Below are 12,328 nucleotides of genomic sequence, written 5' to 3' on the forward strand. Positions count from 1 at the left end.
CATCTGTTGGTTGTATCAAAGAATAACAGTGACTGCAATATCACACAGCGCCATCTGTTGGTTATATCAAAGAATAACAGTAACTGCAATATCACACAGCACCATCTGTTGGTTGTATCAAAGAATAACAGTGACTGCAATATCACACAGCGCCATCTGTTGGTTATATCAAAGAATAACAGTAACTGCAATATCACACAGCGCCATCTGTTGCTTGAATAAAGGATTAACAGTGATGGCAATATCACACAGCGCCATCTGTTGGTTATACGAAAGATCAGTGATGGTTTTATGACACACAGCACTCTCTGCACAATTCTCTGTCACCATCAACTTTGCAAAGAAGTCCGGTCGATCGCTGGGGGAGTCTCTTTGGCGGAAGGTGCGCTGCTGGGAGACAGGGCTGTAGTTGTGTCTAGGCTTATACTAGAGTCAATAAGTTTTCCCAGTTTTCGTAGGTAAAATTAGGTACCTCGGCTTATACTCGGATCGGCTTATACTCGAGTATATACGGTATTTAAAATGAAAAACTTTGTTAAATTGAGTTATTCCAGATACTATTCTGTCTTGCAGTCTGAGGAAAGCAATGAAACAATTCTAGCAGAACTAAAGGAGGAAATCAGAATGCTGAGAAACACAATTTTCTCTGAAATATTCAGAGAACAAGAAGAATATGTAAGTTTATCTATTAGATTGTATTTTTTATTGATTGAAAAGTGCAATGGGGCAGCGAATGACTTGCACACAGTACCCACATAAGGGAGTATAATAATGTTTCATTGTAAATCTTAATAAAAAAATATTCAGCATGGATATGTCTGTGCTGTAGTCATTGGTTTTTCTGCTGCTTAAAGTTCAAGCCCACCCTTGAGGCAGCCATAGACTGACAATACAGTAGGTATCCAGTTAATAATCCCATGATACAGACAGATAATGTACAGATAAAGTTTTAATATATGCATACAAGCAGGTTCCATTCGGCAATATAATTTTGTATGATTTGCATTATCATGCTGAAACTGGAAAGGGCTTTACCCAGCCTGTTGCCAAAAAAGGTGGGGAAGCACAAATAATGTTTCTGCATTATATGCTGTAGTGTTTAAAGTATTTCCACTACATTTTTATTGCATAATGAAAGTAAGCTTAATTCTAAGACTGTATGTATTATCTAAAATTTGTCAGAGCTTCTAAAGTTATTTACTGTAATTGCAATTGAATGCAGTTTCTGTTTATCCTTTTCTGTTCTGTCCACTCAGAAGTCAGTTCTCCATTTCATTTGTTTCTGCTACATTTTCAGATACAGCAGAGCAAAGAATAGAAAGGCTCAGACGGTTACTGCTTTAAATAACAATTACATGTACTAATAACTTCAAAACCATTTACAATTTTGAATTGATGTCCGTTACTGGCATATTGTTCTAATATAGCAGTGTTGGCGGGCACTCCAAGGTGAAATAACTCCAGTTCAAGTGTCGGTATTAGCAAAAGTATGTGTTTTTTCCAGAATTGAACATTTCCCACATACAGTATGCTTTTGCGGTACAGTGCAAATAAATACTAGTGTAATGTAGTATCCTGTGCTGCTGCATCCTGGTAACCAGCTATTCACAATGCTTACATTTTATACAGAATATCTAAAACGGATGTGACAATGGCAGGCAGAGCCTTAGGCATAGAAGTGGGGCAAGCAATTACTTTCACTTTCCATTCAGCACTTCCTAGATGTCACTGCTCTCCACACATTCCCCCGCTTTACTATTCAACTGTGTAACCAGAACATGGGGATAGACATCATGCCCCCCCATTCTGGTGCATAAACAAGATTTTGAGATGATGCAAGGCTTGCCATAATAGCAGTGTCCACAAAATGGCACCTGCCTGCTTGCTATAATTATGAGCTCTCAGACCGAAGGAAACAAGATTCAAATAATTTATATAGTTTAATTAAAGTTAATTTTGCTTGACAAATGCAATAAAATATGATTTGGAATAATTTTTTGGGTGACGGGTCCCCTTTAAGTCTACTAGAAAATCATGTAAACATTAAATAAACCCAATAGGCAGGTTTTGCTTCCAATAAGGATCAAATTATATCTTAGTTGGGGTCAGGTACAAGTTACTGTTTTAATTATTACAGACAAAAAGAAAATCATGTTTTAAAAATCTGGATTATTTGAATAAAATGGAGTCTATAGGAGACAGTCGTTTCTGTAATTCGGAGGTTTCTGGATAACTGGTTTCCAGATAACGGGTCCCATATCATACTATTTTTACGGGCACTGGAAATGTTAAAGGTTTTGTATTTTTGCATGCAATTACTTAGAAGACAACAAGAAAATTGAGCAAATTAAGTTTTGTATATATACACACACACACACACACACAGCCAGCTCTTCTAACTTCTAATGCTTTCCAACTTTTTATTTTAATGTCTTAGAGGACTCTTAGCAGTTTGGTCCAGAAGTGGTTTCCTGAACTGCCTCTAATTCATCCAGAAGCAGGAATATTAAACTATATGGTAAGAAAAAGCTGGGATGAGATTGTAATAGTGTTGGATAATCTGTTTATTACTGAAATTGGCAGTATATTGTTAAGTGCCAGACAGAGCTGGGGAAGCAATTTAGGGTATCTGGAGTCGACTCCTGATAACTTTAAATACAAGCACTAAAAATAGTGATATAGAATCTAAGAAGGAGGATATGATAGAAGCAATTAAATAATAAAATTTAAAATAAATAATATAGTGAATAAAGTACCCCCTCTTGTAAAATATAAGGATATTATAAGTTACCGAGTAGTTTCATGACCATATAAAAACACGAGGCCGAAGGCCGAGTGTTTTTATACAGGTCATGGAACTCCGAGGTAACTTATAATATCCTCATATTTTACAACTGGGGGTACTTTATTAATTATAATACACAAATTTTAGTGAGTCATGTGACAGAAATTACATCACTACTCACCGTTTATAACTGATGACATCACTACTCACCGTTTATAAGGATATAATTTACAAGATATTCATGGCTTTTGTGTATTATAAAAATAATAAATACTTAAGTTAAATTCAGATTGTAGTTAATAGCTATTCTACAGCTATATACCAGGTTCAATTAATATTTATGTTATTTTAGGTTTTCCAATTTTTGGTTTATGTAGTTTAACTTTGATTTTGGTTTAGAATTAACAAAGGATGTTGTTTATAGTTCTGAGCAATGATAAAATGCCTTGTTTGTTGTCTACTTAAAGGGGAACTATTGTGAAAATGAAAATTTAAGATAAGCTTCATCATACTGAAATAAAAAACTTTCTAAATACAATAAGTTCAACATTCTGTATCGTTTCTGCAATAATCAAGTTTAATACATCTTCTAGGCAAAAGGACCCTCCCTAAAAGATATATTGGATTTAACTGTTATTCAAAATCAGACTCCCAACTCCTGCATTAAGAGAGAATGAAAACAGACAGAGGGAAAGACAGTGAAGAGCAACTTGATTACTTGAGAGACAATTTAGAATTTGTAATTGATTATATTTAGAAAAAGTCTTATTTCAGTATGATGAAGTACAGTATCTGGTAGAATTTAGTCAAAGGCAACTGGACATTTAGAGTTTTTCTTGAAAACATTTCACCACTCATTCTGCAATTCAACTGAAGTGGTAGAGAATTCCCTGGCATTTAAACCCTTGAGGGTAGTAAAGTCACAGACATCCAATCACAATGGTTGTGACAGAGCAAACAATCTTTCTGAAAGCGTTACAGAAGTTACAAGTGAGGTGGCATTTGGCTGAAAAGTATCACAAGTGGTAATGTAGCCCATACAGGTTCAATTATGTTTTTGTCTGTATATCTTGGATTGTATTACCGGGAGAGTGCACAAGGAAATAACACATGTTGCGTTTTCCTATAATAATTACCTTCCTTCAGTCTTCCACTAAAGTACACAGAATCATCCCCTCACCCACACAAAGGTATTGTTCTTAAATGTTTTTTCTTTATACTCATTCTTCACCATGAGGATGGGGAATGATTAATTTAAATAACCACCCAAGCTATGTAGCATATTTGCAAACCCATTTTGGTATACTTAACATTAGATTTTCATAGGAACAAATGGCTTAATAGCTATTATAGTATTTGATCCAAACACAAAGTAATCAGCACGATGCAAGCCCATGTCTACATAAGTTCTACTGTATGTTCCAGTATTGCAGTGTCTAATCCCTGCATAAGGGTGGGTGGGGGTCACCAACTGTTCTTTGACCCTGCTCAGTAATACTCCCTGAGTTGATAATTGAGCTGATATTGATTGGTTGCTAAAATTCTACATTCCATGCTGCTTCTCCACAGGTAAAACAATTTTACATAGTAGTTACATAGTTAAATTGGGTTGAAAAAAGACAAAGTCCATCAAGTTCAACCCCTCCAAATGAAAACCCAGCATCCATACACACACCCTTCCCTACTTTTAATTAAATTCTATATACCCATACCTATACTAACTATAGAGCTTAGTATCACAATAGCCTTTGATATTATGTCTTGGTCTTTGATATTATAATTTTGGTAAACAAATATTTATTTTAACATTTATTCACAGTGTTTGTCTGTCTTTGTACATAGAATTCTGGAGGTCTTTTGTCTGGTTCTGTAGAGCGGGATCTTTTTGATGCAGAACCAATGAAGGAACTTAGTAGCAAGCGTCCACTTGTACGTGCAGAAATTGAAAATAGAATGGTCTTGTTGAAGGTAATCTACTCTAATTTACTGTAACATTTTTATAATTATACATTTTTATCTATAGCAGTATACCTGCGATAGAAAATAGAAACTCCCTGTCAAAGAACACTGTTGTGCCATATACTGTATAATTGTATTCCAGAAGCAAGATTTAACTATTTGAGTTAAATATTTACCTTAACCATTGCTGTGCCTGACCAAGTCTCTAATGTAGTTTAACCCTTACTGAACCTCAGACCCATCTGCGCATTTTGGGTTGCTGTCTTAAAAGCGACATTCACCTTTAAGTTTTAGTATAATTTTAAGGTTCGCAACTAGTGATGGCTGAATTTATTTGTCAGGCATGGATTTGCAGCAAATTTCCACATTTCGCCACCTGCGAATTGTTTGTGAAGCTGCTGAAAAAATTCTCTTTTGAAAAAATTCGATGCAAATAAGTCACATGTGTAAAAATTGTCACGCATCAAAATAATTTTGACGCCCATTGACTAATGCATTTGGACAAAAAATTTGTGCATGTCAATATTGTCGCTTGTGTAAAAATTGTCGCCCGTCAAAATAATTTTGCGCTTCGCAAATTTTAAGTCACAAGGAGTATCAAATTCAGTAGACCAAGTATTATATGCAGGTGCTTTAGAAGATGCCGAGAGGATTTCAGTCTCACTTTCTCTAATATGCTAGTCCAGTTCAGACCAGCCTTTTTTGTTTTTAAATGTTTTAGCAACATTAAGGCAATGTTGCCTAAAACTGTTACTTTAGCCTTACAAAGGTGGAAACTGGCAGCTCCAGCTGAAGTTGCCGGTCTTTTGACCAATGTAAGGGGCCAAAACAATGGCTTTCCCAACCAATATACTACTGAGGACCAGCCAGATGTCTGACCTGTTTGCAATCTGTTTGGATGAGGACAACATAAGGTTGTTGATGTGGTCCCCACCTGCCTGCATAGGCCCTTATTGTGATATATGTGTTGGATGCCCATACTATTGGGTTAGCTCAATTTGACCTCACCTGGTGGCCAGATCAGGCCAAGATCTGCTTATTTGGGGATTTCACCAAACAAATACTATCTGTGTATGACCAGCATAGGGGATGTTTTGCAGGTGTACAGAGTATATGTAAGTAGACAGACATCTCTTGCAAGTTATAGTAAGCCTTGATTACAGATACCGTCTTCCCTTAGTTTTTAAAGTTTTAGCTGTTCAGACTAGAGCAAGAAACGTTTGAGCTATTACGCTTTAATTCAAAACATCTTTTCTTATAAGGGTTATTCTGTTGGTGTGGACACAGAAGAAAATGTGGTTGAAAGAGCTGCAAAATATAAACAAGTTTGGTCTAGCCTGAAAGATGATTCTGGATTGATGGAACTGATATGTCTCTTTTTCTGCAAGGTTAATTACTAATATTTTTTTCTCTTTGGCAGTATACTTTCATAGCTATGAAAGAAATTGCTGCTCTGCTTTCATATGGGGGGGGGTATGAGGTCCGTGTCATCTGGTCATAGTAGGCTGTGGTCTGCATAACAGAGTAAACGGTCTGGAATCACTGTGGTTTCCTTCCAATTCATTGTGGTGGGAATCACCTAGAGGAGCCCTCTATTTGAGAATTTTGCTTTTGTTTCAACTGATATTAAATTATATACAGTGCCTTCCATAATGTTTTGGACAAACTCATTTTTCTTTGATTTACCGCTCTGCTCCTCAGTGTAAAATATTAAAGCAAAACAATTCAGACGTGATTTAAGTGCATATTTAATTTAAAGTTATTTGCATACATTTCTAGTTTAAAAACGTAGATATTATAACACTTTTTATACAAAGTCCCCCTCATTTCAGGGCACCATAATGTTTGGGACAAAGTAATGGTAGGTATATTAAAGCAGGTAACAATCAGGTAACTGGTTTGGTCATTTAATAATTTTCCATTTTTTGGCTTTGAGAAACTCCCGTGTTGGATCATCTTGTTGCAGGATGAAGCGCCGTCCAATGAGTTTGGAGGCATTTATTGGAACTTGAGTAGATAAGAAGTTTCTATGCACCTCAGAATTAATTGTGCAACTGCCATCAGCAGTTACATCATCAATGGAGATAAGTGTGGCAGTACCTATGGTAGCCATAGGTGCAAAAGTCATAAAACCCCCACCATCATGTTTATCCGATGAGCTGGTGTGCTTTGGATCTTGGGCAGTTCCTTTTCATATCCACCCGTATCTTCTTGCCATCACTCTCACAGGTTAATCTTGGTCTCCTCTGTCCATAACACCTTTTCCAGAATTCTGCAGGTTCTTATAATATGGTTTCTCTTGCGTCTCAAGGGGGACACAGGGGCAGATTGGTTTAAGCTCCACCCTCTAGGAGGCAGGACACTTAGAATAAAGAAAAAGTGGGCGTGCCAGTACCATGGCTTAACCCAACCAACTAACCATAAACTAAACCATTCAGTTTTTAAGTGTCCTGCTTCCAAGAAAGATGGACAAATTTCAACTCAAAATTTATCTTGTCAGAATACTGACAGATGAGGTGTTTACCTGGAACAGGGCTACCTGTATCCATTGCGGTATACCTCCCCCGCGGGATACCCACTGGAGTCATTCCCTAGCCTTAACAGGCATACCTGCATTCTGCGATGGGAGAGCAGTGGGCCTGACCGGTGTGGCAAGAATGTGAGTATGACCTCTTATTCGGCTTACACTCTGGTTGCTCTCCCCCCTTATCATTCTGGCACAGGCTATTGCTGGCTTCCCTCTACCCTCACTGACACTTCTTAAAGAGTCGTCCCCCCGCTCTCTGCTCCCAGTGCAGCACAGCTCCTCACTACTTGACGCAGACCCTGGAATGCGCAACTGTTTTCCGCGCCCTCTCGGTTCTAAAACCGGCGCGTTCAGTGCAGACGCACCATGCATTCTAGCCCGATTTTGTTTTGTGCTCCTCAGGGGGACTTTTCCCGAGGGCGAGGGGAGAGAGCACCAGCAAAAGCAGCAGCACAAATTACTTATTTGGCCTGCAAAAAATGCCAAGCAAAAATTCAAGGGGGTCAGGGTGAGCCCCTCTGCAGGTCTTGCACAAAGGGGCTGTCTTCCTCCTCTGCTTCAGGTTGGCAACCCCGTTCTTAGTGACATTAATCCCACGGCTGCTCCTTCTGGGTCCCCCACCTCAGAGGTTATACCCCAAGATTCCTCTTCTGGGCCCTCCATAGAACCTCCAGCTCCTCTTTGGGCAATTCAACTTTCTTTAGCTTCCTTACAGAATCTTTTCTCCATTGCAGATACCTTAGGCAAAGCTCTAGCTAAACTGGACCACAATCCCAGCGGCAAACGCAAAAGATCAGAAAAGGCAAACTAGCTCCCAGATTCCGTCTGAGGATTCCTCATCGGGAGGGGAGTCATCACATTCCGAGGGTAAACTGCCCCCTTCCGAGGGCTCTTCGGAGGCAGAAGAGGAAAATGAGAAGACCAAGGGCCGCGATGTGCAGCATGACATCGACCATATCATTAAGGGGGACACTGAGATACTTAAGGTCACCACATCTACGGAGCAACAGTCTCAGACAGACAGCCTGTAAGAGACAACACAAATCTTCAGTCTGTTTTCCCTCCAGGGTGGCCAGAGCCATCCAGGCATGGGCCGAATCTCTTTTCTCTGATATTCATCAAATTGTTCCCCGATCTGATCTTATAGAATCAGTACATTCCATAGCAGACGGAGCAATCTCTGGCATATCTCTGCAAAGCCACCCTTGATACGGCACAAACCTCAGCCCTAGCAGTAGCGGCTCGTCAAACACTGTGGCTTAAGAATTGGGCAGCCAACACTAGCTCTAAGAAGTCCTTAACATCGCTCCCCTTTAAGGGACAATGACTGTTTGGTGAGTAGCTCGAGATAATTATCTCTCAGGCCACAGGGGGAAAAAGCACCTTTCTTCCCCAGTCAAAGAACAAGTTTTCAACACAGCCCAGGCGAGGAAGATTTTTTCGAGGCCAGTCTAGTCGATTTTCTAGAAGATACAGTCCTACTAGACGCTCCAACTTTCGCTGTAAGCAAGCCGACAAGGAACATCCTTCATGGAAGACCAACAAATTCCACAGCAAGACTTCAGCTGATAAGCCTGCCTCAGGCTGACGGGCATCCCCTCCGGGATCGCTGCAGTCCATAGGGGGCAGACTGTTGCAATTCCGGGAGGTCTGGAACCGGCACTCATCAGATGCCTGGGTAAACAAGATAATTTCAGAAGGCTATCACCTGGACTTTTCTTCTCCCCCTCCTCGAAAATTCCTCATGTCCAGACTGCCTACCAGTCGACCAAGGCCCTAGCCTTTCTAGACTGTGTCAACGAGATGGAACAAAGTGGAGTGATCATCCCAGTACCTCCTTCAGAGAAATTCTCGGGTTCTATTCCAATCTGTTCCTGGTCCCCAAGCGAGACGGCTCCTTCAGACCGGTGTTGGACCTGAACTTCTTCAACAAATACAGGTCGGTCAAATTTAAAATGGAAACTCTTCGTTTAGTAATACGGGGGATGGAACCAGATCAGTGGATGATGTCCCTGGACATCAAGGATGCTTACCTCCACGTGCCAATTTGGCCACCTCATCATCAGTTTCTTAGGTTTGCCTTCAAGAATCGTCACTACCAATTTGTGGCGCTCCCCTTTGGTCTCTCGTCAGCCCCCAGGGTCTTCACCAAGCTGATGGCGGTAACCGCTGCAACCCTACGATTCCAGAGCATTTCGGTGACTCCTTACCTGGACGATCTGCTCCTGAATGCCAGGACAAAAGACAAGAGCAAACAGGATCTTCAGAATGCCGTTTCCTTACTACAAGAATTCGGCTGGACCATCAATTGGAACAAGTCCAACTTGATCCCCTGTCACCAGATGACATTTCTTGGTCTCGAGTTCGACACCCTTACACATCGAGTGAGCCTGCCTTCGGAGAAGCAGGAGAAGATAAGAAAGCAGGTGCAGCTATTGCTCCAGACCCACCATACACCTATTGATGAAGGTTCTGGGACTGATGGTCTCCTCGATCGAGGCGGTTCCCTTCGCACAATTGCACCTACGTCTGCTTCAACCCAACATCCTAGCCACATGGAAAGGGGGATCCTAATCGCAGAGAATCTCCCTTTTCTCCTCGACAAGGGGGTCTCTCCATTGGTGGCTCAGACCAAACAACCTATCTGAGGGACAATCCTGGGCGACCCAAGAATGGCTAGTGATAACGACAGACGCCAGCCTTCGGGGCTGGGGCGCAACATGGAACAGCCAGTCCACGCAAGGACTTTGGTCTCCCGGGGAGTCCAAACTCTAAATCAACATTCTGGATCTACGAGCAGTAAAACTCTCTCTCAGACACTGGTCGCACCACCTCCAATCAAAGGCAGTAAGGGTGCAGAGCGACAATTCCACCGCCGTTGCATACTTCAACAGACAAGGCGGAACTCGCAGCAAGGCAGCAATGGCAGAGGTTCAACAGATACTAAATTGGGTGGAAGCCAGTTCAGTAAGACTATCCGCCATTCACATTCCGGGAGTGGACAATACCAGGGCAGACTTCCTCAGCTGAAACCTACTAGATCCAGGAGAATGGGAACTTCACCCGGAAACATTTGCCGAGCTGGTCAGTCATTGGGGTCTTCCCGAGATTGACTTGATGGCTTCCAGAACCAATTGCAAGGTGTCAGCCTTCTTTGCCTGCTCACGCGATCCACTTGTAGTGGGAATAGATGCCATGACCCAGTCCTGGCAGTTTGACCTCGTCTACATCTTTCCTCCTCTTCCCATGCTTCCTCGTGTGCTGAAAAAGATCAGACAATCTCACATCACGATCATCGTGATAACTCCCTTTTGGCCCCGGAGAACGTGGTTCTCGGATCTTCAAGAGATGTCCATAGCACAACCCCTGCCACTAACTCTACAGAGCGACTTGCTGTGTCAAGGTCCCATAGTCCATCACTATCCGGGTCTTTTCGCTTTTGTTGTTGAGGCAGCCATCTGGAGACGAAAGAGGATATTGGAGGATGTTATTGCCACTATGTTAAAGTCACGCAAATCTACTTCTTCCAAGGCTTATCACAGAGTTTGGTGTAGCTATTGGAACTGGTGCAGGGAGATAGCCTCAGCAGAATCTTCCTTCATGGGCTGTGATATTCCACGAGTATTATCCTTCCTCCAAAGGGGTTTGCAGTTGGCCTCAAACGTAGTTTCTTGAAGGTACAGGTGTCAGCACTTTCAGTTTTGTTGCAGTCACGTCTAGCCATGGATGAATCAGTCTGTACATTTATACAAGGAGTAGCTCATGTCACCCCTCCATTCCTCTCCACGACTCCAGGTTGGGATATCAACATCGTCCTGGGTGCCCTTTTGGATCCTCCATTTGAGCCCCTAGGGACTATCTCGGATGAATGGCTTACTCGGAAGGTGGTGTTTCTCGTGGCTATCCCTTTGGGCCAGAAGAGTTTCGGAGAACAGTGCCTTATCCTGCGATGCGGCATTCCTTGTCTTCCTCAAGGACAAGGCAGTGCTATGCACTTTGCCATCATTCCTTCCAACGGTGGTAACGTCCTTTCATATCAATCAAGAGATCGTAGTACCATTCTTGTGTCCGGATCCCAAGAATGATAAGGAACGAAGACTTCATGGCCTGGATGTGGTAAGAGCACTTCGTTGGTACCTGTAAAGATCCAAGTCTTTCCGGCGCTCACAGTCCCTATTCGTCTTGCCTACAGGGACTCGGAGAGGCATGGCAGCTTCTAAGACTTCCGTTGCACGATGGCTGAAAGAGACCATCAAGAAAGCCTGTTTATCCAAAGGAAAATCACCGCCAGAAGGTATCCGAGCTCAATCTATGAGATCAGTGGGAGCCTCCTGGGCATGGCGTAATGCGGCCTCTTTGAATCAGATCTGCAGAGCAGCTACCTGGTCCTCTGTGCATACATTCACAAAATTCTATTGTCTCGACACGTTTTCTTCAGCCGAAGCCTCCTTTGGCTGTAAGGTGTTAAGTGGTGCAATAATGTGTTATTATCTCGCTGCCACCCTGCTTTTGTTGGGGCTGCTTTGTTAAGTCCTCATCTTTCCCTGTGTCCCCCTTGAGTCGTAACAGAAAACAGGATTTTTATACTCGCCGTTAAATCTGTTTCTCTGTAGTCGATAAGGGGGACACAGGGCTTCCCGCCCTTCAGCGAGTTGGATCTATTGGTCCGCAAGTGAAAAGTTTTTTCCTGTTTACCAGTTCTGCAGTTTTTGTTTTAGCAGTCTCTTTGGTACAAACTGAATGGTTTAGTTCTTGGTTGGGTTAAGCCATAGTACTGGCACACCCCCTTTTTATAAATTCTAAGTGTCCTGCCTCCTAGAGGGTGTAGCTTCACCCCATCTGTACCTGTGTCCCCCTTATCGACTACAGAGAAACAGATTTAACGGTGAGTATAAAAATCCTGTTTTGCATCATGCAGCATTGCCTCTGTTCATGAAGTTTTCTGTAGATAGTAGTCTCTGACAAAGACACAAACCTGCCTCCTGAAGAGAGTTTCTGATCTGTTTGGCAGGCGTTTGAGGATTTTTCTTTACCATAGTGAGGATTCTTCTATCATC

General features: G+C 41.8%; 1 protein-coding gene across 6 annotated transcripts in view; it reads left to right on the forward strand.

The window, feature by feature from the left end:
• Positions 1 to 12,328, forward strand: part of stk31.L (serine/threonine kinase 31 L homeolog) — a 56,196-nt gene that overhangs the window by 26,677 nt on the left and 17,191 nt on the right. For all 6 annotated transcript variants that reach the window (XM_018242149.2, XM_041565975.1, XM_041565976.1 and 3 more), the window contains 4 exons: positions 574 to 675; positions 2,438 to 2,518; positions 4,628 to 4,753; positions 6,007 to 6,132. In XM_018242149.2, coding sequence (XP_018097638.1) covers positions 574 to 675; positions 2,438 to 2,518; positions 4,628 to 4,753; positions 6,007 to 6,132 — 435 coding nt within the window. The remainder of the gene's footprint in view (positions 1 to 573; positions 676 to 2,437; positions 2,519 to 4,627; positions 4,754 to 6,006; positions 6,133 to 12,328) is intronic.

This window comes from Xenopus laevis, chromosome 6L (assembly GCF_017654675.1).
Source record: "Xenopus laevis strain J_2021 chromosome 6L, Xenopus_laevis_v10.1, whole genome shotgun sequence".
Lineage (NCBI taxonomy): Eukaryota > Metazoa > Chordata > Amphibia > Anura > Pipidae > Xenopus > Xenopus laevis.